Raw genomic sequence first — 27,454 nt, forward strand, 5'->3', positions numbered from 1 at the left:
TTTGTCTTGTTTGTTTTGTTCTGTTGTTCAGTGTTGCTTAGGAAAGACTCTTTATTTGTAGAGAGGAGAAATCAGTAATTTCCAGTATCTGATGCATCTCAACACACTGGCTGGCAGGTCATATAATGACCTGATGCAGTATCCTGTCTTCCCATGGATCCTGGCAGACTTTGACTCTGAGGTACAAACCTGTCTCTGATTAATCCTTGTGACTACAGCACAGCAGATGTCCACATATTTACATTCTGTTTGGGGGATTTGTATGAGTTTTCCCAGTTCAATATCTTGAATCATTCCACAGGAACTGGACCTAAATAATCCAAAGACATTCCGAAACTTATCCAAACCCATGGGAGCTCAGACAGATGACAGACTGATCCAATACAAGAAAAGATTCAAAGACTGGGAGGATCCTAATGGTGTGTCCGAGGCCCCTGCTGATCATCTGTTAGTTGTGCTTGTTAAGCTCCAACTTTTGAAACATGTTTTGTTCGTTTCTTCACAGGCGAGACTCCAGCGTATCATTACGGCACTCATTATTCCTCTGCGATGATCGTGGCCTCATATCTGGTCAGAATGGAGCCGTTCACACAGATCTTTCTCAGGCTTCAGGTAAGTCCCACATGGCTTGGTCTGTTCATCATTTGTTGTTTTCATCTATTTACTGTTTGTTTCAGTTATTTAAATTTTTCTTTGAACCTGGACAAACTTTCATGTGGCTAGATTGGACAGTCTTGAACTGCGCAGTCTTATCATTGTTCTTTTATTCTTTAACACCCATTGTTATGCCGGTGAAAATGTTACTAAATAAATCCTTCACAGTCAAAACCAAAAACAAACAGAAGTGGAAGAACAGACTGGAGACCAGCTGTCTCCAAAATAAGCAAAGCATCCTCCGTACTCGCACAGATAGATATTTACATTGTTTCCAAGCATTAATGAAGATATTCCTTTGTTCCTGACAGGAAGTTGTTATTGACAGACAGTGAAGGCCCATTCACACCCAAAAAAAAAAAAAGACATTCCTTTAACTACATTAGTGTCCCCAACAATAATGTTCAGGTTATTATAAATGCCTGCTGCTTTAAATACTGGAGGTCTGTAAAGTCATGAATCCTGATGGGCTGTCCGTGTTGTTTATCATCTTACTTTCTTTTTTTACTTTCTCTGTGCCTTTATACATGAGGTGTGGACCTCTCAATTCTCATTTAATTAGAACAATTATTAGAACTTTAGAATTGTTGTTATCGTCCCTAGTGTGAACAGCTAATCTAGTTTCAAGAAAGATTGAAGTGGTTGGTTACATGTGAGTTTCATCTGTGTTTACAGGGAGGACATTTTGATCTAGCCGACCGAATGTTTCACAGTGTACGAGAGGGTTGGTTCTCTGCTGCCAAACACAACATGGCTGATGTAAAGGAACTCATTCCTGAATTCTTCTACCTTCCTGAGTTCCTACTTAATTCCAACAACTTTGATCTTGGTAAGGAAAAGCTTGACAGCTAGCCTCATCTGTGCCCTAAATACAGTCTCTCTCTCTCTCTCTCTCTCTCTCTCTCTCTTATATTGTGTTAATTGATCAATCTTTTCTAAAGGGAGTAAACAGAATGGCACCAAGCTTGGAGATGTGATTCTGCCTCCATGGGCAAAAGGAGACCCGAGAGAGTTCATCAGGCTTCACAGAGAGGTAATTCGCATCAAAATACATCATCCCCTGATGAAGCCAGAGGCTCTATTTGTTATCGTTTCACTGTCGTAAATGTCAGAGAATAACGCCATTTTCAGAAGCTGGTTCTTTAGATACTGTGTTTTTGTTCCCCAGGCTTTGGAGTGTGACTATGTCAGCGCCCATCTGCATGAATGGATCGACCTGATCTTTGGTTACAAGCAGCAGGGTCCTCCAGCGGTGGAAGCAGTCAATGTCTTCCACCATCTCTTCTATGAGGGCCAGGTGGACATCTACAACATTAATGACCCACTTAAAGAAACAGCTACCATTGGATTCATCAACAACTTTGGCCAGATCCCAAAACAGGTTTGCAATTTCATTATTGAAAATGAACTGTGTCAGTGATTACCTGTGCGTACTTGAGGAGAACTGACTTCATATTTCTACTAAACTCATTATTTGTATTTAATGTAATTAAATTGTGTTACCTTGGTGTTCAAATCCCTTTTGGGACCACTATGCAGTACACTCTAGTGCGTGTTTTACTCGGTATCCAGTTCTTTGTTTCTTTTCTTTTAGCTGTTCAAGAAGCCCCATCCTCCAAAGCGGGTGCGCTGTAAGTCAAACGGAGAGGTACCTGGTGCACCTGTTACACTCAACTCCAGCTTAGACAAGATCTTCTTCCATCATCTGGACAACTTGCGGCCCTCTCTCACCCCTGTCAAAGGTAATGCAGATTAGATGGAGGTTTACAGTGGCATTCCTTTGTGGTTGGCTTCTACTATTTCTATCATATAAAAAAACATTTGGTATTAAAATACATAAATACTAACAACTTAATATCAACAGTTTATTGGATAGAACATGTTTGTTCAGGAATCATTTGTGTAAAAGTTTGTTAGCGGCTGTGGGCATACAGTGGAGAGCATTTTAACTAGCTCTGTGTGTGTCATCTGTGTTTTACAGAGCTGAAGGAGCCAGTGGGTCAGATAGTGTGCACTGACAAGGGCATTCTGGCTGTTGAGCAGAACAAGGTGTTGGTTCCTCCTGCCTGGAATAAAACCTTCGCCTGGGGCTATGCAGACCTCAGCTGCCGCCTCTCCAACTATGAGTCTGACAAGGTCATTCGCAACATACAAGTTCTTCTGTTAACTCATGTTTCCTGCATCTGCTGTGAATCAGATCCTCAAAGGCATTTGGGAAAAGAGCATCAGCAAAACTTTGCATATTGGTGACCCTGGACCACAAAACCAGTCTTAAGTCATTGGGTTTATTTTTAGCAATAGCCAAAAAAACATTGTATGGGTCAAAAATTATAGATTTTTCTTTTTTGCCAAAAAATCATTAGGATATTAAGTAAAGATCATGTTCCATGAAGATATTTTGTAATTTTTTTACTTTAAATATATAAAAACTTACTAAACTTATAATAAAACTTAAAACTTAAATATATAAACTTAATTAAAAAGATTAATAATATGCATTGCTAAGAACTTCATTTGGACAAGCATCGAAAATGCATTTTGGTCCAAAAATTACAAAACAATACGACTTTATTCAGCATTGTCTTCTCTTCCGTGTCTGTTGTAAGACAGTTCAAAACAAAGCAGTTTGTGATATCCGGTTCACGAAAGAATCATTCGATGTAACCGGATCTTTTTGAACCAGTTCACCAAATCGAACTGAATCGTTTGAAATGGTTCGTGTCTCCAATAAGCATTAATCCGCAAATGACTTAAGCTGTTAACTTTTTTTAATGTGGCTGACACTCCCTCTGAGTTCAAACAAACCAATATCCTGGAGTAATTCATGCACTCAAACAGTACACTGACTGAACTGCTGTGAAGAGAGAACTGAAGATGAACACCGAGCCGAGCCAGATAACGAACAACAGACTGACTCGCACATTCTAATATGCTGATTTGGTGCTCAATAAACATTTCTTATTATTGTCAATTTTTAAAACCGATTTTGTGGAAACCTTGAAATGTTTCTGCAGTTTTATTCTCACCTATTTACTTCCACCTTCTAAAAGGATTTTTGTGGTAGTGCCCACCAGTTGTTGTTGTGGGAGGGGATGGTTTAAAATCTTATTAAGTCAACTAAGTTTAATCTGTTGTATTTAGTGTTCCATATCAGATGTCTGATGTTCATGTGGTGTTTGTCTCACAGGCGGTTGTAGTATATGAGTGCCTGTCTGAGTGGGGGCAGATCCTGTGCGCTATCTGCCCCAATCCCAAACTGGTTATTACTGGTGGATTTAGCACCGCTATCTGTGTGTGGGAGACCGGGACTTCCAAAGAGAAAGCCAAGACCCTCACACTCAAACAGGTTTGTTTTATATTAGATTTAATGTTACTTTATCTCTTTTAAAACCTGATAAATATATTTAAGTTTTCCTTTAGACTTTTTGCTAAACCTACTTGTTCTTTATAACTACAATTTATTTCATTATAATGTTTTATGCATTGATCAACATATGTATTTTCATGGTTCCAGGCTCTTCTGGGCCACACAGATGCAGTTACATGTCTCACAGCGTCATCAGCTTACCACATCATTGTGAGCGGCTCTCGGGACCGTACATGCATCATTTGGGACCTGAATAAGCTGTCTTTTGTCACCCAGCTGAGAGGACACCGGGCTCCTGTCTCCGCACTCTGCATCAATGAACTCACTGTGAGCCCAAAATAATGTCAAAATTACATTTGTTTATACTACATAAATAATCAATAAAAAATTATATATGTGTGTATATACTGTAAAAAGTTTATTATTACTACTATTTTTATTATTATTGTTATTGGCTAATGCAGAATTTGTCAACTCAATTGGTATGAAGTTAATTGGATCTGGTCATCAAGCTCTTAGGAAACATTAGCACACTTTACTGTTAAAAAATGTGCTTGCCTTTGAAAAATTCCTGAAAAGGAATACATTTCTAATTAAAAATTGAGACTATCACTACTTTGGGAGGAAAAAAAGCTTTCTGATTTAATTTCATGCATTTAATGAACCTTCATAATAAATTGATGCCTCTGAATAAAACCGAAGTGTTCTATGAATTGGAAAGACTCATAACTCTGTGTCTGTGCAGGGTGATATAGTGTCCTGTGCTGGCACTTACATCCATGTGTGGAGCATCAATGGAAGCCCCATCGCCAGCGCCAACACTTTCACCGGCCGCAGCCAACAAATCCTCTGCTGCTGCATCTCCGAGATGAATGAGTGGGACACACAGAATGTTATCGTAACGGGACACTCCGACGGTGTTGTCAGGGTAATTGTATTTTCCTTAATTTGCTTTCTTTCTTTTCTGTTTGTGTCTTTTAAAGTGTCAATAGATAGCGGTTCTTGACAAATGGCTATATCTTGTAGTTCTGGAGAATTGAGTTCCTCCAAGTCCCAGAAACCCCTGCTCCAGAGCCTGCAGAGCCCCCCGATGTGCCAGACTGCTGTGGAGAGATCGGTAAAACATCCCGCCATTGCACCCTTTTCATGTCTTTCATGCCGTTATATTGAAAAGATGATGTGAAAGCATTAAATAAACTAAATCATATTTTGATCAATTTGATATTAAACCGTTTTAGCCTGCACAATGCATTACAGCAATTTCTTCTGAGTTTTAGATGATCTTTTCAGATGAAATAACCTCAAGTCTTGTACTTCCAGAGGGCCGTGATGCTCCCGAGGATGACAGCAGTGAGTCTGAAGGAGAGGAAGCCAACCTCAGTCAGGACTCTAAACCTCGGACCTCAAACAGCCAGCCCAGCAGTACCGTCCACAGACCCAAACCTCAAACCGGAGCCTCCTGGTCGGTGGACAGTGGCTCTGATGACTCCCGCCGCTGGTCAGACACACTCAGTATTGACGAGAAGGAAGGCTTTGTTTTTGTAAACTACTCAGAGGGCCAGATTAGAGCGGGAATTCCCTCGCAGTCACATTTACAACCGCACTCAGCACCCTCGCATGCGCCAGTACCACAGCCTCTTCAGCCCAGTACCATGGAGGCTCGGTCGTACAACAAGCTCAAACCAGGTGCAGTGCATTATTATTTATTCATGCAATTCATTTTCATTTAATCCAATTCTATTTTAGTAGATTTGCTGATTTAGTCAAATTTTTCTATTTGAAAACATTTTTTCCCGGTTTGTCGGTTGTGCTTTGGGCAACCTGAGTTTATTTCCCGGTCCAGGGACCCTTCCCATTCCCGTTTCCCTCTCTCTCCCAATTCGCTTCCTGTCAATTTCTGTTCGGTCACCTCTCAGTAAAAGCAAAACTGGCAAAATAAATCTATAAAAAAACTATTTCATTACATTCATTGATAAAGATGATATGCAAGTATTATTAAGCTATTAGATTAGCTAAATAATAAACAACATTTTGTTAATTTTCATACATTTACTAATTTAATTGATCATTTAAATGATCAATTAAATGTACCAATTTATTTAATTGATTTCATTCTAATATATTTCCATTACAAATTATAACTGTCGGCATGACAGTTTACGTGAAAAGTTATGATGTAAACCAAAGCAAGAGCAGTAAATCCTTAAATGAATTGAATTTTATTAAGTCAAAATGTGCTGTATTTTGAATTCCTAGATTTCAGAAGTATGGCTTTTACATTTGTTTTGCATTTGTGCTGTTCTCTTGTGTTGGAGGATTCTTGTGATATTGTTTTTAATGTGAGCAACTGGCATGCTCCTTACTGTTTTTGCTTTGTCTCTTAAACAGGCTACAGATGGGAGAGACAGCTGGTGTTCCGGAGCAAACTCACCATGCACACAGCGTTCGACCGCAAGGACAACGCTCATCCTGCGGAAATCACCTCACTTGCCATTTCAAAGTAGGTGCTCTGTGTTCATGGCGGAGTGAGGATAAAAGAGAAGCTGCTTTCTATTCGGTTTCTTAAGTGGTTTACCTTTAATATGCCAGTGTCTGCTCAGAGGAAATCAAACAAATAGTCTCTAAACAAGACGGTTGATAATAAGCTGTTCTTGTGTACTCAGAGACCACAGTAAGATCATGGTGGGGGACAGCCGTGGCCGTGTGTTCAGCTGGTCTGTCAGTGATCAGCCCGGACGCTCTACCGCGGACCACTGGGTGAAGGACGAGCAGGTGGACAGCTGCTCTGGATGCACTGTGCGCTTCTCCCTCACTGAAAGGCGCCACCACTGCAGAAACTGTGGCCAGGTCTTCTGCCAGAAGTAAGACACATTTGCAAATAAATGCAATTTAAATTGGTTCTTGTGTTTTCGAAATTTAGAACTTTATAATCTCTTGCAAGTCTTTCACAATTTGGTGCTTGTTCCCTCAGGTGTAGTCGCTTCCAGTCTGAGATCAAGCGGCTGAAAATCTCCTCTCCTGTGCGTGTGTGTCAGAACTGTTACTACAACCTGCAGCATGAGCGGGGCTCTGAGGAAAGCCCGAGCAACTAGATCAGCACATGCCCATCACATTCACTGCTCCCCGTGCAAAATCTCATTGGCACTGACATAGACCAAAATGGGATCACTAATGATCATAATTTCATATATTGCGGAAGTGTGACCATTAAAAAGAGAATATTGTTAGTTACTTTTCCACTCATACATTATCTTTTGTCATCTCATTGGCATCATCCACAAAGTCGTCGTTACGTTTCGATTTTAGACAAAGCAATGCATATAAAACGCTTCCTGATGAAACGAGATGACATTTGTTTATATTGTAAATACTTACAATGGCATTTTTAACTAGAAACAGTGAAACAAAAAGTCATTATTAAGAGATCAAAACACAACACATTGCTTGTAATATAGTGTTACAGTATGTTAAAAATCACTCCTGGCTTTAAGAGAACAAAAATGCAATGTGTGTGTGTGTGTGTGTGTGTGTGTAGTCGATGTCACAAGTCACCGCCTCCCAGCGGGAATAATATTGGGGAATTATGAATGTTGATAAATGTTTGTGGATTGACATTACTAGCTTGTCTAGTTATGCAAATGCTTGATTCTTATGTTTATTTTATAAGTTCTGTTGAAGTGTTGCCCACAGTGTCAGCCAGTTGCCACAGACAACTTTTTCACTTTCAATTTGGTTGCCATCCTGCCTTGATATGGAGCAACTATCATATATTTTAACAGTCGTGTAGGTCAATTAAATTATGTAAATGTTGAATTTAGAAAATATTTAATAAAATATTTTTTAAATGACAGGATTCATTCAACCTTTAAATGATTCCACCAAATTTCTATTATGAAATGTTTTTAGTCAGTTGAAAAAGACTTGGAAGTGAAGTGTTATGAAGGGTCAAGAGTTCCTGTTCAGTTTATATTGGATGATCTGAATCTGTAAATGTTGCATTAGTGTGGGACTTCTCTGACTGTCATTTCTTTGTTAATAGCTCATATGAATTAGACAACTTAAATGTAACTCTCTGACACTAGCTTTAAAATGCTAAGCATAAGCATACATGTATTATTCTTATTCTTAAAACCTCACAATTTTAACCATTTGCGATGTTGCACCAGTGTAAATGTCTGTAGATTATGAAAGCAATAGTTACTGATGTTTTCACACATTTCACAAAAGACTAACCTGAATGTTATTGTGTTTAAAGAACAAGGGATTTAACACTTTTAATGGACTGGAACCTAGTTTCTCTTTACCTATAGACAAAACTATGAAAGAAAGTTGTGTTTTTGTTTTTTTGATACTGTGGGCAATACCCTATTAAAAATGCTGCTTTGATTAATAGAGATCATTTCTTTATTTCTCTTTCTTTCTTTAAATGGTCTGACACAACTTTAAAAAGATTTGAAAAGAAACATTTGTTACCATTGCAGTTGTTTTATTTACCGTTGTATGATTTCTGTACAGCCTAATATGCACTCATTATAGTTGAATTATTCTATATTAATGTACTGTAATTCAGTGTGCAATCATAACATCATAAAGCTGTTGGGATTTTGCTGTCGACAAGCAGCTCAAAGATCAAATGGCTATATCGATCTGAAAGGATTTTTTGCACCTTGACATGTAGACAAGACAAAGAAATGGAGTAGTCACGGTTTTATCAGATGCATTTTTATGTTGTGTTTTAAAATTTTGAAAGGGTGCATTACTTTACAGTGAGATAAACTGTACAAAGTATTTATGCAGTTATAAGTGTTTCTTTTTTATGATTTTTTTTTTTCTTTGGATGTTTTATTACTGGTTGCATGTCTAACACAGCTGACTTTCTGTGTCAGTGTATTGTACATCTTTTGGCATTATGTTTTATTTGTTTTCTCTTTCTTTGGCTCATTTTTATGGCATTATCTAATGAGTCATCCCTGAAGGTTTTGTGTACAGTTTTAGGTGGATATATAGAGCGTCTTATGTATGGATGTTGAGGACTGATCCCAGAACAGATGAAATGCACTCGGATTGGCCCTGTTTGGTGGTCTTGTGATAGACTGCATTACTACAGTATCTAGTGTGCAAAACTGTGGTAGCTGAATGCTCATTGTATATTTGTGTTGAAAACAATTACATTAACTCCTCCCCCATAAATAACCCCTATACCTGTTATGACGCAATAGATACGGTACTTATACTTTTTAATTTAATTTCAATTAAATACTTGCTGTTTACCACCACCAGTGTCCTCAAATTAGTTCTTTCCATTATTTATTGCAATATACTGCAAAAATATATAATCTAGGAACGTGGTTACAATAGTAATTATATGCAATATAATAAAGCATGATGATTTTTCTATCTGAATACACAAGGTAATAAAAGTATTTCTGTTTCTTGTATGTTATAACTATAGCAAAGTTTTAGTGACTGGACGGTAAACAAGAAACAGTTTATCCCAGTTAGTGCTTAAAATAAATAACCCGAAGTAAAATGATTGGCCGGAGACACTATCCCCCAGTTTCACAGACAAGGCTTAAGCCTAGTCCCAGACTAAAGTGTAAATCTGAGTGTAATTTTTTTTTTTTTTTTTACTGAAAGAAACTAGAACGGACTGATCTTAAAATATATCAGTGCCTTTGTTTTGTCTCAAGATGCTCACCAGTAATGTTTTTTCTAAGGCATTTTAATAAAAATTACTTAAATTTCCTAACTGAACTACGGCCTGATCCTGGTTTAGTCTGTGAAACCGGGTCATTATCTTCTGGCACAATCTGTATTATTCTTTATACACACTAAAATCCTTTACTCACCCTTCACTTGGTCCAAATCTATAGGAATTCCTTTTGTCTGTTGAACACGAAAGAACATATTTTGAAGAATGTTGGTAACCAAACAGTTGACTGTAACCATTGATGTCCATAGTCATTTAAAAAAAAAAAAAAAAGTCATTAAGAATCCCAGGATGTCTTTCGATAAGAGTAGAGGTGTGACCTCGGCATCCTGCTCAAATTTGCCAATTGGCCTCTGACCATCATAGCCTCCTAATCAATCCCCATAACATGATTGACTTCATCACTCTGTCTCATCTCCACCAATAAGCTTGTGCGTGGTGGGTGTTAAGGTGCACTGTGGCTAAAACATATCAGATTGTGCTACCAAAAATATATTTGCATCGTTTTAAGGGAAGATTTAGGGTATGGGTAGGTATGGACTCGTAGGTTTTGAGCAGGGGTAGGTATGGAGACATGAATAAGATGCTGGTAGCACAATCTGAAAGGTAGCATTTTTCAATATCAATTTGTGCTACCCATCTTTTTAATTGGAGGTAGAACAATCTGAGCAGGTAGCACAAATCATCAGGTGGATGCTACACACTGGTGGTGGATGAGGAGATCAGTTTTTTGATTCTGACACAAAATGACCAGCTAACTTTAATTGACTAATCATATCAGCAGCACATGTGAAAGTGTGAATGAGTACAAGTCAGGTAAATCATTATTATACTAATTAGATTGTAAGAGCAGACTGATTGCTATGAAAGGAGGGAAGAAGCTCTTCCAATCATTGTGTTTTTTGTTAGCAATGTTGTTACCAAAGAAATACGTGCATTAAAAAGCCCTTACATGCAAGGAAATGCTACAAAGATTATTGCACCTGAAAAAAACATTTATCTGATCATCAAGAACTTCAAGGATGGAGGTTCGACTGCAGTGAAGAAGTCTTCAGGACGTCCCAGAGTGTCCAGCAAGCGCCAGGACCATCTCCTCCTGAGGAGTCATCGTGTCTCCAGCAGTGCAGAGCTTGCTCAGGAACAGCAGCAGGTCGGTGTGAGAGCATCTGCACACACAGTGAGGCCAAGACTTTTAGACAACGGCCTGGTGTCAAGAGGGGCAGCAAAAAAGCCACTTCTTTCCAAGAAAATGTCAAGGACAGACTGAAATTCTGCAGGAAGTATACAAGGATTGTACAGCAGAAGACTGGTGCAAAGTTATTTTCTATGATAAAGTTCTGTTTGGAACATCTGGGAAATCTATTGTTCTGAGAAGAAAAGGTGAACACTATCATGAGTTCTGTGACGTGCCAACAGTGAAGCATCCTGAGACATCCATGTGTGGGGTTGCTTTTCAACCAAGGGAGTGGGCTCTCTTATAATTCTGCCCAAAAACGATCCATGAGCAATTTGGTGATGATCCGTACATATTCCAGCATAAAGCAAGCAAAGCAAGAGTGATAAAGTGGCTCGAAGATCATTACATTTAAATTTTGGATCCGTGGCCAGGCAACTCCCCGGATCTCAATCCCATAGAGAACCTGTGGTCAGTCCTCAAAAGGCAGGGAGAGAAGCAGATGCCCACAAATTGTGATCAACTCTGAGAAATAATAAAGCAAGAATGGTTTGCCATCAGTCAGGATTTAGCCCAGAATCTAATATCCATCATGCCAGAGCGAACTGCAGAGGTTATGAAGAACAAAGGTCAACACTGTAAAATTTTTTGCCAGTAAAAGCCTTTAAAATGTATGATATGCTTATCATTGTTTTTTCAGTATACCATAGAAACATGGAAAATAATATACAAATACTGAATGCAAACTTTGCAAAACAAAACAAACAAAAAAACTAATGTCACTGCCAAAACTTTTGGCCACGACTGCACTAATTAACTCAGTTTATCATAATGATGACTTGACAAGAAGAAACATTCACATTTGTACTGTCGAGAGAGTTTGAGGAGTGAAGTGCGCCGAGCTCCAGCCGCAGTGGAGCAGTGTTTCCTCTTTATGTTGAGTCACTGGGGGAGTGAGAGAGGAGAAAGAAGAGGAGGAGGAGAGAGAGAAAGAAAGAGAGAGAGAGAGAGAGGTTGGTCTCTCATTTAAACAAAACAGCAGCAGATCTGCGGGCATAAACAAATGCACGCAGGCTCTGTCTCTCCACCTGCCGCGGGAGACACACTGATGGTCGCAGTAACGTTAGGTTAAATTAACCGGATTACCGAGACCGACGCGAACTCCGCTCTGCTTCACTTTAACGCGGACTTGCGACGATATCTATGCATTATTTAAACTGAAATAAGCAAAACAAAAATGACGGAGCTGAGACGGCGAGGAGGAGATCCTGACAGCACTGAAAACATCAGTGACAAGGTAATTTATTATAGAGCACGCGCTCACTCGGGAGGTTTATTTCTCTCAGTCGACTGCGAATGACCTAGCAATGCAGCTAACGAGTAACCAGTCAGACTGCTTCAACCTGAGAAGATATTAGACAAAATAACTTGTTTAAAGCAACATTAGGATTGTATATGGCGCCTTATAGTGTTCGGGGACTGTGCCTTTTAATTTATCTAACTGTCGGTTGCCTCATATGAAGTTGCTGAGCCAAACACTGCAAAGCCAGAGTGTCAGTGGCTGTGGCGCAAAACCTATTGAGCTGCTTACATAGACAGCATTTTTGGTTGTCATAGACACCTCTGGAACGCTCTGTTTTGACCATCTCATATAGATAGGTTTTTGTCATGCCCAAAAATGCTTTCTAGGCATACCATAGGCAGCGCGTTATGGTTTGAGCCTCTGTCAGAGTCAGGCGGTGTGTGTCATGAGCTCTTTAACTCATTTGAATTAGAGTTCAGAAACCAAGTAACTTAGTTAAGGTAATAGTGCACCCAGAAATTAAAACTGACATCATTTTGTTGTTCTAAGCCACATGTTCTCATGTTGTTCTAAACACAGATGATTTTTCTTCTGTGGTTTCCATTAATTTTCTTTACCTCTTTTTGTACATTGAAAGTGAATGGTGACTATCATAATTCTTTTATATATATATATATATATATATATATATATATATATAACGTTACATAGAAGAAAGTTGTGCGGGTTTTTTTTTTGGGGGGGGGGGGATAGTTACTCTAAGGGCAGCCAAGTTATTGTTGCTGTTGTTTTGATTGATTAATGAACATTTTCAACATTCAGTCATGTCAGAGAAATGTAACATTGTCCTCTGTAAGCATTTTTTGTGGCAACCATTTCAAATGATCAACATTTTTTTTTATTGTGAAACATATTTGGTGCCATAGAGCTTGTTGTTACATGACTAAAGCTCCAGTGTTAATGTAGGATAGTAAACCCATTACGCACATCTTGAACTGAAAAATCAATTTATTTTTAGAAGTATATGTTTGTTATATTGGGAAATATTTATTTAAGAGCTGCAAGATAAGTTTTGGGGTCAGCTATTATTAGTAGCTTTTATTAGTTAAAGGGGTCATACGATTCACATTTTTCCTTTCTCTTTGGAGTGTTACAAGTTCTTGGTGCTTAAATAAGGTCTGTAAAGTTGAAAAGACTAAAGTCTCAAATCCAAAGGGATATTATTTATCAAAGTTAAGACTCTGCCAAGGCCCCCTAAAATGGCTTATTCAAACACGCCCCACATGTCTATGTCATTGTCATGATGTGGAAATATTTGCGTAATGCCGTCCCCAATGTTCAGAAGAAAGAAAAAAGAAGGTGTGGTTTCAGTAACCATAGTTAGTGTTGAAGCAGACATGCCAGGGAGATGCTGTGTGCTTCTAGACGGAATCAAAAGCACTTTATTTGAACTGATGGTAAAACTGAGGACATTATTAACTGTCTTTACATTTATTTTAAAAGATTAAGCTCACGATTATGAAAAGGGGCGTTACATATCCAACGAGTGCTTGCGGTGTTCGGCCAATCACAATGCACTTGGTCAGTTGGCCAATCAGAGCAGACTGCGCTTGTCGGAAGGGAGGACTTTGTAGAAAATAGCGTGTTTGAGAGAGGCGGGGCATAGAGAACCTACAGTATTTTAAAAATAATGTGTTTTTTAACATTAAAGCATATCACCATATTCTGTTACACCAAATACACAAAATGTATCTAAAAGTAATGATATTTAAAAAAAGCATCATATGTCCCCTTTAAGAACTGATTGAAGGCAGGTGCTTTAATTCAAATTGTGAAAGTGTTCAATGTCAGTACTTTGCTATCCGTAATCGGTTCCTTTGTTTTTATCAATACTCTAGACACATGGAGTTATGTGCTTTGCTGTTAGAATATCTAACATCTAACCAAATCTGTTTACAGATCCTGTTGCTGAGCTACACTGTGTATAAATAGGCGTTAATATTTGTTATATAGTGTATGTATCTGTATCTGATTGAGTAGATCTTCCCTGGAAATTATGTAGTTCGGTTGTTAGCTGAGTGTTAGCATAGATCACATGTGAGAACAAATCACTTGGCCACAGTGTGGAAATTTTGAAAAGGAAGTAGCACAGCGTTCTGGAAATGGATGAATTGAACTCATGACTCAGTAATTACAAATGATTTAGTCATAGACAAGGCTTTTGAAGTAGATCTCTGCATGAAGACTGCCATGTCTTTTAAACTGTTTCCCCTGGAGAAGTTCCCTACAAGTAGCTGTGGGTAAATTAGGGAACCGGCACTTGTCTATTGATTATAGCGACAGTAAGGCCAAAAGCATCTTTTGTCAAACCCAAAACTTTAGAAAAGCAAACCAAATTGGTGGCAAGATTTTAAGAAAAATACTACTTGTTTTAAAAATAATTATTAAATAATTGTAAGTTAAAATTAAATAATTCAATATTTTAATAAGTCCGCATGTTAAAAAGGTGTGTGTATAATAAAATAAACGTATGAAATTATGAAAGAATATATAAAAAACATTTTATAGTAATAATAATAATAATAGTAATAATAAACTTTGTCTAGAAACAACAGTTTTATTTTATTAAAATGTTATGACAGGAGACTTCATAAGCCTCGTTCAGACTGTCAGCCCAAATCAGATTTTGTGCATCCGGATGGAATCTGATTCTAACTTACTGTCCACACAGTGTATCGCAACCTCATATGCGATTTGTGTGTCCAAAAGCTCTTTTTGGTTTTGCTGAATGTGTGTTACTATGGCAATGCTGTTGCGTTGTGATGCCTACACTAAAAACAAGAATAACAGCAATACAGTTTGCAATACAGATATTTTCTTAAAGGAGCATTGCGTAGGTTCTGAAATTTCTAAACGTTACTGACACCAGTGGCCATTAGAGGAACTGCAGCCAGTCTCATGCTCATTCTCAGTGCGCACGCTCTTTATTTTTTTTTTACTTACGAGGAGTGTCCGTGGGTGTCTGAATTGTGCTGGAGGCTGGTCGCTTCTTTCCATCCGCAGAGTCCATTTGAAAACACTATTGCCGCTGCTTACTATAATGGCTGGCGTGCCGTACGGTTGTAAGCCCAAGTAGACGAGAACGCGCATGACGTCACATTTTGTGAATTTTCACGCCAATTCGGGCCCGACTCCTCCACACACAATTGAGCCTACAGGCCGATAGAGGCAACCGTGGTGGACAGTTGAGGTGTCATTCTTTTTTTCACATCATGGTTGGCTCATACATGTACAAATGAAAACTCTATCTTAAAGATTTTTTTTAAGTAAAAACCTCCACATAGCTCCTTTAAGACATGACAACATGTTGCCGTCGCGCTGGATTATTGTTATTATTATGGATTTTGTCATGTGAGGCATCATCAGAAATGCAGGAAGCTGGAATGTGCAACTTTATTCCATGTTGCCATCTCCGCTAGTTTCAACACTCAAAGAGGTGAGAAAACTAGCAGTATATTTTTTTTCTGCTTGACTTACAGTTCGCAACAACACAAGCTTGTTTCTGGAAAGACATTTATAATGTGTTCTATGAAAATGTCTGACTTGTTTACGTTTTCCGTAGCATGAGAACATGAAAAAGCTAGGCTAAATCCGATCTGACTGGTCAGAATGAAACGGATTTCCATGAATGCGATTTGAATAGGATTCCAAACCACATATGAATGTAATGTTAGCTCAAAACGGATTTGCATGAATCAGATTTCATGTAGTTCATTGCTGTTCAGACTATCTAAATATGGCTGACAGTAGGGATGCAACGATACGATTTTTTTTTTTACCGAACCAATATCGAAAATCTTAGTATCTGCCGATACCGATCCAATCCGATACCAGTACAGTTTTTTTAAAATCAATGTAGAATTTCTATACTTCTCTGTATTGACCTGATCGTCACTCTTTTGTGTGATAAACACAATCTACTACATATAGACAACTTCATTTGAATGAAAAATAACAAATGAAAAAATACATAATCAGAATTTATGACAAAAATACTATTATAAACTAGGTTAGTGGATAGTTCAGCAGCAAAAGATAATCAAGATTCTAGAAAAATCACAGGTGCACAATTTAATAAAATCTAGTGAAATATTTTATTTACAAATAAAAGTGAATAAGTCTAAAATCTGGTAAAATGTTACACATTGCTATTTGTATTGTTGCAAAATACATTCATGAAAAACAAGTATATACATTACATTTATATAGAAATCTAAAAGACATTTATTTTAAATGTACCAACCCGATTTCAAAAAAGTTGGGACACTGTACAAATTGTGAATAAAAGCAGAATGCAATGATTTGGAAGTTTCAAATTTCAATATTTTATTCAGAATACAACATAGATGACATATCAAATATTTAAACTGAGAAAATTTATTATTTTAAGGGAAAAATAATTTGATTTTAAACTTCATGGCATCAACACATCTCAAAAAAGTCGGGACAAGCCCATGTTTACCACTGTGTGGCATCCCCTCTTCTTTTTTATAACAGTCTGCAAACGTCTGGGGACTGAGGAGACAAGTTGCTCAAGTTTAGGAATAGGAATGTTGTCCCATTCTTGTCTAACACAGGCTTCTAGTTGCTCAACTGTCTTAGGTCTTCTTTGTCGCATCTTCCTCTTTATGATGCGCCAAATGTTAACTATGGGTGAAAGAGCTGGACTGCAGGCTGGCCATTTCAGTATCCAGATCCTTCTTCTACACAGCCATGATGTTGTAATTGATGCAGTATGTGGTCTGGCATTGTCATGTTGGAAAATGCAAGGTCTTCCCTGAACGAGACGACGTCTGGATGGGAGCATATGTTGTTCTAGAACTTGGATATACCTTTCAGCATTGATGGTGCCTTTCCAGATGTGTAAGCTGCCCATGCCACACGCACTCATGCAACCCCATACCATCAGAGATGGAGGCTTCTGAACTGAGCGCTGATCCCATGTTGTGATTTCCATTACAGTAGCATTCCTGTATGTGATGCAGTGCCGTCTAAGGGCCCGAAGATCACAGGCATCCAGTATGGTTTTCTGCCCTTGACCCTTACGCACAGAGATTGTTCCAGATTCTCTGAATCTTTGGATGATATTATGCACTGTAGATGATGATAACTTCAAACTAAATTTTTCTATGAGAAACTCCTTTCTGATATTGCTCCACTATTTTTCGCCGCAGCATTGGGGGAATTGGTGATCCTCTGCCCATCTTGACTTCTGAGAGACACTGCCACTCTGAGAGGCTCTTTTTATACCCAATCATGTTGCCAATTGACCTAATAAGTAGCAAATTGGTCCTCCAGCTGTTCCTTATATGTATATTTAACTTTTCCGGCCTCTTATTGCTACCTGTCCTAACTTTTTTGGAATGTGTAGCTCTCATGAAATCCAAATTGAGCCAATATTTGGCATGACATTTCAAAATGTCTCACTTTCAACATTTGATATGTTATCTATATTATATTGTGAATAAAATATCCTATGCGCAAAATGATGAGCTTGAAACAACACAGAGTCACAGTGCGCATGCTGCGCACTCCTCCGAGTCCACACAGAACAGTTAGTACAACACACAAGCTGCTCGGCTCATGTTCATCATCAGTTCTCTCTTCACAGCAGTTCAGTCAGTGTACTGTTTGAGTAAATGAATTACTCCAGGATTTTGGTTTATTTAGACTCCAAGGGAGTGTCAGCCATGTTAAAAAAGTGAATAACTTAAGAATTTAGTGGATTAATGCTTACTGGAGATGCGAACCTGTTCAAACGATTCAGTCCGATTTGGTGAACTGGTTCAACCAGTTCACTAAGCAGAATCGGTTAAATCAAACAATTTGTTTGCAAACTGGACATCACTAGTACAAAGGGAATAGATATTGATGCGTAGTGTATTAAATCTGTGTGTTAGTTTAATGAGCCTTTTATTTGAACCGTTTTAAACCTCAGTTACTGTGCACTCTTGAAGAGAGTTTCATCGTTTTGACTGTAACTGAACGCAACACGCAGTTTGATTGCTGAATGGAGGATGACAGACAGCCGTAGCTGAAAGAAGAGTTTATGTGAACTTGAATTTAATGACTTAAATATTAATCTGTACCACACACGGAACTATAGAACAGCTTCAGAACACTTGAAATATGTCCACGAAAAAGTTTTGGTGCTTTATAATGTTTTTGTGCCTTTCGTGGGGGTCACCAATAACACAGAATAGTATACGCACAATATCGGATTTGGATCGGTCTCATTTGAACGATACCCAATCAGCATAAAATGCCAGGATCTGAGCCAATACCGTCCTGAGTATCGGATCGATGCATCCCTAGCTAACAGTCTGAAAAAGGCTATACTTCCACTAGCGCAGTGGTTCCCAACCTTTTTCAACTCGCGCCCCACACAACCACACACATGTTTGCGTGGCCCACTGCAAAAAAATTAACTGACCCCGCTATTGTTGGGTTAATAACTTAGTACTCAGAAGACAGATTGTTAACTGTCTTTATTGAATGAACTGGCAATGAACAGAAAATAACTTGGGCTGGCACCGCTTGGCACAACTGCTGTTGTTCTGTAGCATACAGTATGTAGCAAAAATATCTAAGATACATTTTTTCTTATTTAATTATAAATATATATATATATATATATATATATATATATATACATACACAGTACAGACCAAAAGTTTGGAAACATTACTATTTTTAATGTTTTTGAAAGAAGTTTCTTCTGCTCATCAAGCCTGCATTTATTTGATCAAAAATACAGAAAAAACAGTAATATTGTGAAATATTATTACAACTTAAAATAATAGTTTTCTATTTGAATATACTTTAAAAAAATAATTTATTCCTGTGATGCAAAGCTGAATTTTCAGCATCATTACTCCAGCCTTCAGTGTCACATGTAACATCCAGTCTATCACATGATCATTTAGAAATCATTCTAATATTCAGATTTATTATGAGTGTTGGAAACAGTTCTGCTGTCTAATATATTTGATGAATAAAAGGGTAAAAAGAACTGCATTTATTCAAAATAAAAAAAAATTCTAATATATATTCTAATAATATATTTTATTTACTATCACTTTTTATCAATTTAACACATCCTTGCTGAATAAAAGTATTGATTTTATTTAAAAAGAAGAAAGAAAAAAAAATTACTGACCAAAAATTACTGACCAGTAGTGTATATTGTTATTACAAAATATTTATATTTTAAAAACATAGCTTCTTTTTTTTATTTTTTTACTTTTTATTCATCAAAGTATCCTAAAAAAGTATCACATGTTCTGAAAAAATATTAAGCAGCAGAACTGTTTCCAACTTTGATAATGGATCATCATATTAAAATGATTTCTAAAGGATCATGTGATAATGATCCTAAAAATTCAGCTTTGCATCACAGAAATAAATGATAATTTAAAGTATAATAAATTTAAAAACAATTATTTTAAATTGTAATAATATATCACAATATTAAAAAAAAAAATCTGTATTTTTAATCAAATAAATGCAGGCTTGATGAGCAGAAGAAACTTCTTTCAAAAACATTAAATATAGTAATGTTTCCAAACTTTTGGTCTGTACTGTGTATATGTATGTATATATATATATATATATATATATATATATATATATATGAAATGATGTTATTATGTTATGACTTAGCCATTTTTACATATATGAACAATATTATTATTTATTTTAATAGTAATTGGAGGCCCACCTGCGATATCATCGTTGCGGCCCACAGGTTGAAAACCACTGCACTAGGGTAACTGGTTTATCTTTTATTTGAAAACAAATGCTTCAAATTTAGTCAAAGAAATACAAAGGAATACTCTTTGAAAGAACGTTGTGTTTTTGTCCTGGAGACGGCTGACCTTATAAGACTCATGCCGATGTTTTGCGGGCAGAGCTTTGAGTGTCCATCTAGAGCCCCTCAGCCGGCCCTCTGAAGGTCAGTCTCTCATTCATCCCTCACTCATCGTAACAAGCCATATTTACAGCCCTGCACTCTCACTGATGACTGAGGTTATCCACAGAGCTCAGGGTTTTCTGTTAATGTCTTGTTTTCTTTTCCTCTCATTGAGAAGCCTCAGTCTCTCTGGGCTTTAGCAGGGTGCTCTGTTCAATGTAGCACCTCAGCAGTCTTTGGAGTTCAGTGGACCATCATAACCTCCTAGTCCTGCAGCCTTGCCTCAGCGAGAGATTCGCTCTCTTCTCATGGTCATGGCTTACTTCTGCAATTTACCACAGAAAGCTGGTTACTCAGCACCCATTATAATCACAGTTTGTGTGATTTATAATTACACAATTTGGTTTAGGCCTTGTAGCACTGATGTGATCGTATGTTATGTGGTAGTGACATTTCTCCAGTTAGTTTGAATCATAGGCTTTCTTATGTTCTTTCTTCCTGACGAAAATACCGTTTACGTTTATACATTTGTCAGACAGGTTTTTTCAAAGAGACTAAACTTTTGCAGTCAAGATTCATTTGCATTCCCTCAGAATTGAACCTATGGCTGTTGCTAGCACTGTGGCTAGTGCTTGTTTGGTACTAGACTAGCGGTAGACCAAACTTAACGTGTATTGCTAGTAGTGTTTTCACGATACTGGAATTTTCAACTTTAATACAATACTTTAAACAATATTGATATTTGATTACCTTTTTTTTATAACACAAACTAAAACAATTGAACAGTATATAAGTTAAGAAAAAACGGACATTTATCAAATGAAAGTCTGAGATTCCTCAAGCCCCATTGGTCTGAGGGAGATTATATAATAATAATAATAATAATAATAATAATAATAAAAAGTTAAACCTTCAACCTTTAATTAAGAACTTTAAGTTTCTGTGAGAAAAGGTTTACAATCATCTGTCCACTTTTTGGAAAATGAAGTGTAAGTGGCACACTGCATTCCCAAATGGACGTTAAACTCACAGCACATGGCAGAGATGCAGTTTGTAGTTAATAAGGTACATGCATGAACACAGTGACACTCTCTGCTCTGAGACATGCAGCACAACTGACCCTATCTTTAGTAAATTAAAATACACAAAGCGGAGAGAACAGAGGGTGAGAAAGCACCACAACTGTTGATACTGTGGAAAATGAGTATTGAAACCATTTCAAATGTTCAGAATCAATATTATAAAAAGAAAAAAAATTGGACAACACTAATTGGTAGTTGACCAAATAATTTTGCTGATAAAAACTGTTGCACGTTATATCTGATGACTTTTTCAAACATATTTCCCAAACACACTCCATCTTCTATAGCTGGATAAAACATGTAGTCCCACCAGAACTCAGAGAGTAATTTAATTGGCTAACACATGGGCCGTGTCGTTGCTCAGGAGGACACATCTTTTAGTGTAGTCTCGGAATTCTGCTTCAGCCACCTTTGACATCAGCCATGAGTGTGTCCATGTTGGTATTTGCTGCAACAGTAGGTATTCCTGATCAGCCCATTTTTTTCCACTGCTGTAAAGGATTTAAAGGGCCAGTGAAAACTGGCCAGAGATATCCTAAAAAGTCCACGAAGGATATTGTCCTTTACAGATGCTTTATTTTCACCCTTGAAGCACTTTAGAGAAGATATAGTAGGCTGCTGAAGTGATGATTTGGCAGGTTTTTTGACATCTCCACTGTTCATTGGTTATATGATCCTTGTCTATTCAGCACATCCTTTTACAGATGCCGGATCTGCAGGTAGAAACTGAATGAGAGATGCGGTGACTGCTGGCTGTAGTCGTTCTGCCTTTGTGTTTGTGTTTTGGTGTGTGCTAGGCCTTTTGGTATAGATCTGGACAAGGGCTTTTCTCTCTTTTTCTCTCAGGGATTAGTGTAGATCCATTTATGAAGCAGCTAATCAGCCAGCTAGTCTTCTTATCCCTACACTTCTAGGACCCTTATAGACAGTAGGATACATGTGTGAAGCACACCGTTCTTAAAGGACACACAGAGCAATTTCTCTGTCTTCTAAAGGGCACATCATGTTTTTTTTCTTGCTTGGTTGAAATAAAATAAATTATTGTAGTGTTTAGTAATGTTCACACACAACGCTTCCTCCCAATGCCATGTCAAACTTTTCCTAACACTAAAAAAAAATAGGTCATCAAATTCTTTTTTTTTGCTGGATTCAACAATAGCTTCTACTCACCCTGGAAGCGTCCTAGGTGTATGTGACTTTCTTCTTTCAGATGAATCTAATCGGAGTTATATTAAAAATTGTCCTTGCTCTTCCAAGCCTTTCAATGGGGGTAAGTGGGTGTTTGTTGTCAACAGTTTAGAAGACGTTAAATAAAGTGCACGCATCTGTAATAAAACATCCCTCACACAGATCCGGTTGGGGTGGGGGGATAGTGGCCTTCAGCTCCTCTGTATTGTTTGTCAGATGTTTCTCATCTTCCGCTTCACAATACCCCATAGTTTCTCCAAGAGGTTCAGGTCAGGTGAGTTGGCTGACCAATCAAGCACAGTAACATCATGGTCAGCACACCACTTGGAAGTGGTTTTGGCAGAGTGGGCAGGAGCTAAAGTCCTGCTGGAAAATGAAATCAGCATCTCCATAAAGCTTGTCAGCAGATGGAAGCATAAAGTGCTCCAAAATCTCCTGATGGATGGCTGCACTGACTTTGGACTTGATAAAACACAATGGACAAACACCAGCAGACGTCACGGCACCCAAATCATCACTGACTTCAGAAACTTCACACTGGACTTTGGATTCTGTGCCTCTCCACTCTTCCTCCAGACTCCAGACCTTGATTTCCAAATGAAATACTAAATTTACATTCATCTGAAAAGAGGACTGTGTACCACTGAGCAACAGTCCAGTTCTTTTTCTCCTTACCCCAGGTGAAATGTTTCTGATGTTTTTTCTGGTTCAGGAGTGGCTTGGTTCTAGGAATGTGACCGCTGTAGCTCTTTTCCTGAAGATGTCTGAGTGTGATGACTCTTGATGCGCTGACTCCGGCTTCAGTCCACTCCTTGTGAAGCTCTCCAAAGTTCTTGAATTGGCTTTTCCTGACAATCTTCCCAAAGCTGTGGTCATCCCTGTTGCTTGTGCACCTTTTCCTACCACATTTTTTCCTTCCAGTCAACTTTCTATGAATACATTTTGATACAGCACTCTGTGAACAGCCAGCCCTTTCAGCAGTGACCTTCTGTGGCTTACCCTCCTTGTGGAGGGTGTTGATGATTGTCTTCTGGACCATTGCCAAGTCAGTAGTCTTTCACATAACTAGCCCAAGAGGTACCCAGTATTTATACTCAAAATTAATCAAACTAATCAAGCTCAAAATGGAATATTCTCATTTTTTGAGATTACTGAACTTTTTATTTTCCTAAGCTGTAAATCGTAACCATCAGAATAAAAAAAAAAAAAAAAAACTCTTGAAATATTTCAGTTTGTGTGCAATAAATCTATAATATAAGAAAGTTAGCATGTTTTTAATTAAATTACATGCATCTGTAGCTGATCTGTACATTACCATGAATGTTTTCTGGGGGCTTGAGTGTGTCCTTATTAAAAAGTTAGCAGAGGTTTTCTTTTACCAGCCTTAATCTGAGCCGTGTTTCAGACATGAGTGACCTCCCTGCTCTATGCAGTTTGCTCCCAATTACCTCATCAGCATAGCTTCTTACAGTCATGGTCCAAAGGCTTTGGTCCATTGGCTAATTTTGGAAATTGTACATTGTGGTCTTTGACTTTTGTGACCTTTTCTGAAATGTATATTTATGCATTTGGCAGACACTTCAAACCAAAGCAACTTACAGTGCATTTAAGATGAAATAAATGGTGGAATAACCTTTATGTTATAAGAGTTACATACTGGTAATTAGGGCTGCACAATGTGTCGTTTAAGCATCGATATCGCGATGTATGAATCCACGATAGTCACATCGCAGGATGTGCGATGTAGGCTGTCGTAGATGATCTGTTATTCATTAACTGTACGGGCCAGCTGCTCCCCGGCCCTTTACGAATGTGATTCGCAGATTAATTGCACAGCTTAACCATCATAGAGTGAAAGTTTTTTCATTGACAGGACTGAAAAACACATGCAAGTTTAACAGGGCAGAGAGAGAGAGAGAGAGCGCGAGAGAGACGCAGAGAGAGAGAGAGCGCGCGCGAGAGAGACAGAGAGAGAGAGAGAGCGCGCACGAGAGAGACAGAGAGAGAGAGAGAGCGCGCGAGAGAGACAGAGAGAGAGAGAGAGAGCGCGCGCAAGAGAGACAGAGAGACAGAGAGAGAGAGAGAGAGAGAGAGAGAGAGAGCGCGCGAGAGAGACAGAGAGAGCGCGAGAGAGAGAGAGAGAGAGAGAGACAGAGAGAGAGAGAGAGACAGAGAGAGAGAGAGAGCGCGCGCGAGAGAGACAGAGAGAGAGCGAGTCGTCTTCAAACAACACGAGCGCTGTCTTGCTCTCTCTCCCTCCCGTATATTAATCAATTGACGCGATGGTGTCGATGTTTAAATCATTTAAAATGAGAATGTAAGTGTGCTCACCCCATTTTTGTTTGTAAGAAAAAATATCGCAATATATATCGCAGAAAAATAAAATATTGCAATGTAATTTTTTCCCAATATCGTGCAGCCCTACTGGTAATGTTATTTATATGGATGCACCGAAATGAAAATTCTTGGCCAAAGCCTAAACCAAGCAAAATGAAACATTGGGCCGAGGACCGAAGGCTAAATACCGAACACGGTATTTCTTTTTTTTTTTCTTTTTTCATGTACAGTATTTTGCCAATTCCTTTCACCATTGCATAAATTAAATTGCCAAACTGTGCTTTTTAGTGTTTTGTGTTTCTTGTTAGTGTTTCTTGCTTGTCAAAGAAAAAAAATCAATTACAAAACAACAATTTAAAAATATTTAACACTGAATATTTTTAACATTCCTTTTTTTTTGGCCATCAGACCCCCTTCCTGAATCAGGGATGTATTTCTTACTGTACAATTAAAGGCAGCCTTGCTGAGAAAAGACTTCTTTTAAAACATTAGAAAATATTACAGATCCTAATTTGAACACTGTATGTGAATGAGGGCTGGACGATTATGGCCTAAAATCAAAACCTCGATTAATTGAACATTTTACCTGGATTACGATTAATGAATGATTATTTTGTTTCTGTTTTGTTTTTTTGCCCTCATAGTTCACTGACAAGGTTTGTACTGTAAATAAGATTGACTATTAAACGTGAGATATTTTTTCCTATTGAAAGAGCGATATCATAGCTCACTATCAGCAGTTATTTTATCTATGTTCGTAGCATTTCTTACGGATTGTTGATTGCTCGGTGTAAGAGATAAATAATGATCAGATAAAGATAAATTAGCACAGTACCAGTATGAGTGATTGCGAGTGTGAATTAGTCATACCGTCTCTATATTATTGTGAAGCTGTGGGTTGTAAATAGCCTAGTTCCTTCAAAAGTAGAAAAATATGCTATAATATGTTTTGAGATTCTAAGCTACTTTATTGATAAATCACAGGACAACGCTGACAACTAGTATCTTAACAGCTACTGTTTATATGAGATTTCGTGCCACAATGCAGCTGTGCGAACTAGGGCTGTCAGAATGGCTGAAAAACTACATTTGAATTTGCAATTAAATATTATCAAAATTAGAATTATATTCAAATTTAAAATGCATAATTTTAGTTAGGGTGAAGAAAAGCTTTTGGCTTCTCTTCTGAGGCCACAAGAGTGCACACTGGGCAAAATAGTACTAATGCACTTTTATTCAAAGCATAAGAAAATATGACTGTGAAAAAAGTGCATAATATTTAAAATAATGTTTATAAACTAATTATAATTAAGTAGCTTAAAGAACTATAAACAAAAGCATCATATGTGGATGCATAGTTTAATACAAACTGGTGAAAGCCAATCACACAGAGTACATTTTTCATTTAAACACAAGATGCAGAAGGATGGGGGAAAACCAACATAAAGTCTCGAGGTATGTTTTTGAAGAAAATTAAACCCACCTTAATTTTACATGGCTTTCTAAACATGTGGCTCTGTTGTGCCAGACGCGAGTGCAACGGTGATAGATGATGTCCCTCTGGAAAATGCATGAAATATGCGTTCTGTGTGAATGGCTTGGTTTCAGATCTTCTCCACATTTTTTTTTTTTCCGCAATATTTTGAATGAACATCACAGCAGCACTGCATCTAGTTGCTTCAACTGTATAGGTTAACAAAAGCATAATTCAATGACACTTATATTGTCATCGCATCTCATGCGCCACTGATAAATATGAAGGTAAATCAGTAGCAAAACTCGAGAGGTTGAAGATCTGATTTTGAGAACTTGTCATATTAATATTTGTATTTGTAAGTTAAAATTTACACTCACAGCTCTGATGTGAAAAGCTGAATCTTTCAATTTGCACACACAGACAATGATCAAAACACCCGTGTTTTGAATTGGAAGTTGTAGATTAATAGTCACAAATGTGTAGAATGACATTCACACAAAGAAAATGACATACACACATGTTTACGACATATTTACTTTTGCACTTTACTTCAGTTTCGCTGCACAACGTCAAGTCGGCACTTACAACCTCTCAGATCTGGAAGTACAAGTTCAAATCCTAGCGCTCTGACTTTTGCTACTCTTTTTGCGATATTCTGTTGCAAAACTCACTTGTGCACTTGTATATGCAGATGTGAGAGAGCAGAGCTGGGGGCGGGGCTTTGGTGCGAATGTAGACATTTTATTGGTCGATGCCCTACCAATGAACAACGCCAATTGTTTTCACTGAATATCCTTAGCTTTGACAGGATTTTAAGACACTGCATTCATTTTGCCATTCAGGTATTATCTAGTAGACAAATAATGCAACATCGCTTGAATGTCCAAACCATAAAACAAATACAACTGACAAAGTTTAGTGAAGACTCACCGCTCACGCGCCATCACTATGTGTTGAACCGGCGTTCACCTCAGTGTTTGGCTTTTATGCCACTGACTGGACGGGGAAGAGTCATGTGGCTACACACGCGCTAGTATGCTTTTTAGGAGGAAGTATTAACAGGATTAAAAAAACGAAATAACCGACATGGGAAAATTACCTCGGTTAGAGGTTCTGAATTTCGGTTTCGATTACTTTTCGATTAATCGTCCAGCCCTAGTGTGAATGTTATAATAAATGTATTAACAGAG

General features: G+C 37.9%; 2 protein-coding genes across 5 annotated transcripts in view; both read left to right on the forward strand.

The window, feature by feature from the left end:
• LOC132139507 (WD repeat and FYVE domain-containing protein 3-like) overlaps positions 1-9,297 on the forward strand; it is a 76,330-nt gene extending 67,033 nt beyond the window's left edge. For all 4 annotated transcript variants that reach the window (XM_059547910.1, XM_059547908.1, XM_059547909.1 and 1 more), the window contains 16 exons: positions 62-181; positions 302-419; positions 506-612; positions 1,330-1,483; positions 1,596-1,687; positions 1,823-2,035; positions 2,249-2,396; positions 2,636-2,790; positions 3,842-4,000; positions 4,169-4,348; positions 4,767-4,949; positions 5,048-5,138; positions 5,342-5,707; positions 6,410-6,521; positions 6,685-6,882; positions 6,993-9,297. In XM_059547910.1, the coding sequence (XP_059403893.1) occupies positions 62-181; positions 302-419; positions 506-612; positions 1,330-1,483; positions 1,596-1,687; positions 1,823-2,035; positions 2,249-2,396; positions 2,636-2,790; positions 3,842-4,000; positions 4,169-4,348; positions 4,767-4,949; positions 5,048-5,138; positions 5,342-5,707; positions 6,410-6,521; positions 6,685-6,882; positions 6,993-7,113 (2,517 nt within the window). In that variant the 3' untranslated portion in view covers positions 7,114-9,297. The remainder of the gene's footprint in view (positions 1-61; positions 182-301; positions 420-505; positions 613-1,329; positions 1,484-1,595; positions 1,688-1,822; positions 2,036-2,248; positions 2,397-2,635; positions 2,791-3,841; positions 4,001-4,168; positions 4,349-4,766; positions 4,950-5,047; positions 5,139-5,341; positions 5,708-6,409; positions 6,522-6,684; positions 6,883-6,992) is intronic.
• A 2,580-nt stretch (positions 9,298-11,877) lies between these two features.
• Positions 11,878-27,454, forward strand: part of LOC132139509 (phosphatidate cytidylyltransferase 1-like) — a 28,450-nt gene continuing 12,873 nt past the window's right edge. Inside the window, exon 1 of the mRNA XM_059547913.1 lies at positions 11,878-12,202. Coding sequence (XP_059403896.1) covers positions 12,143-12,202 — 60 coding nt within the window. The 5' untranslated portion in view covers positions 11,878-12,142. The remainder of the gene's footprint in view (positions 12,203-27,454) is intronic.

The sequence above is a fragment of the Carassius carassius genome, chromosome 4 (genome assembly GCF_963082965.1).
Source record: "Carassius carassius chromosome 4, fCarCar2.1, whole genome shotgun sequence".
NCBI classification, from domain to species: Eukaryota; Metazoa; Chordata; class Actinopteri; order Cypriniformes; family Cyprinidae; genus Carassius; species Carassius carassius.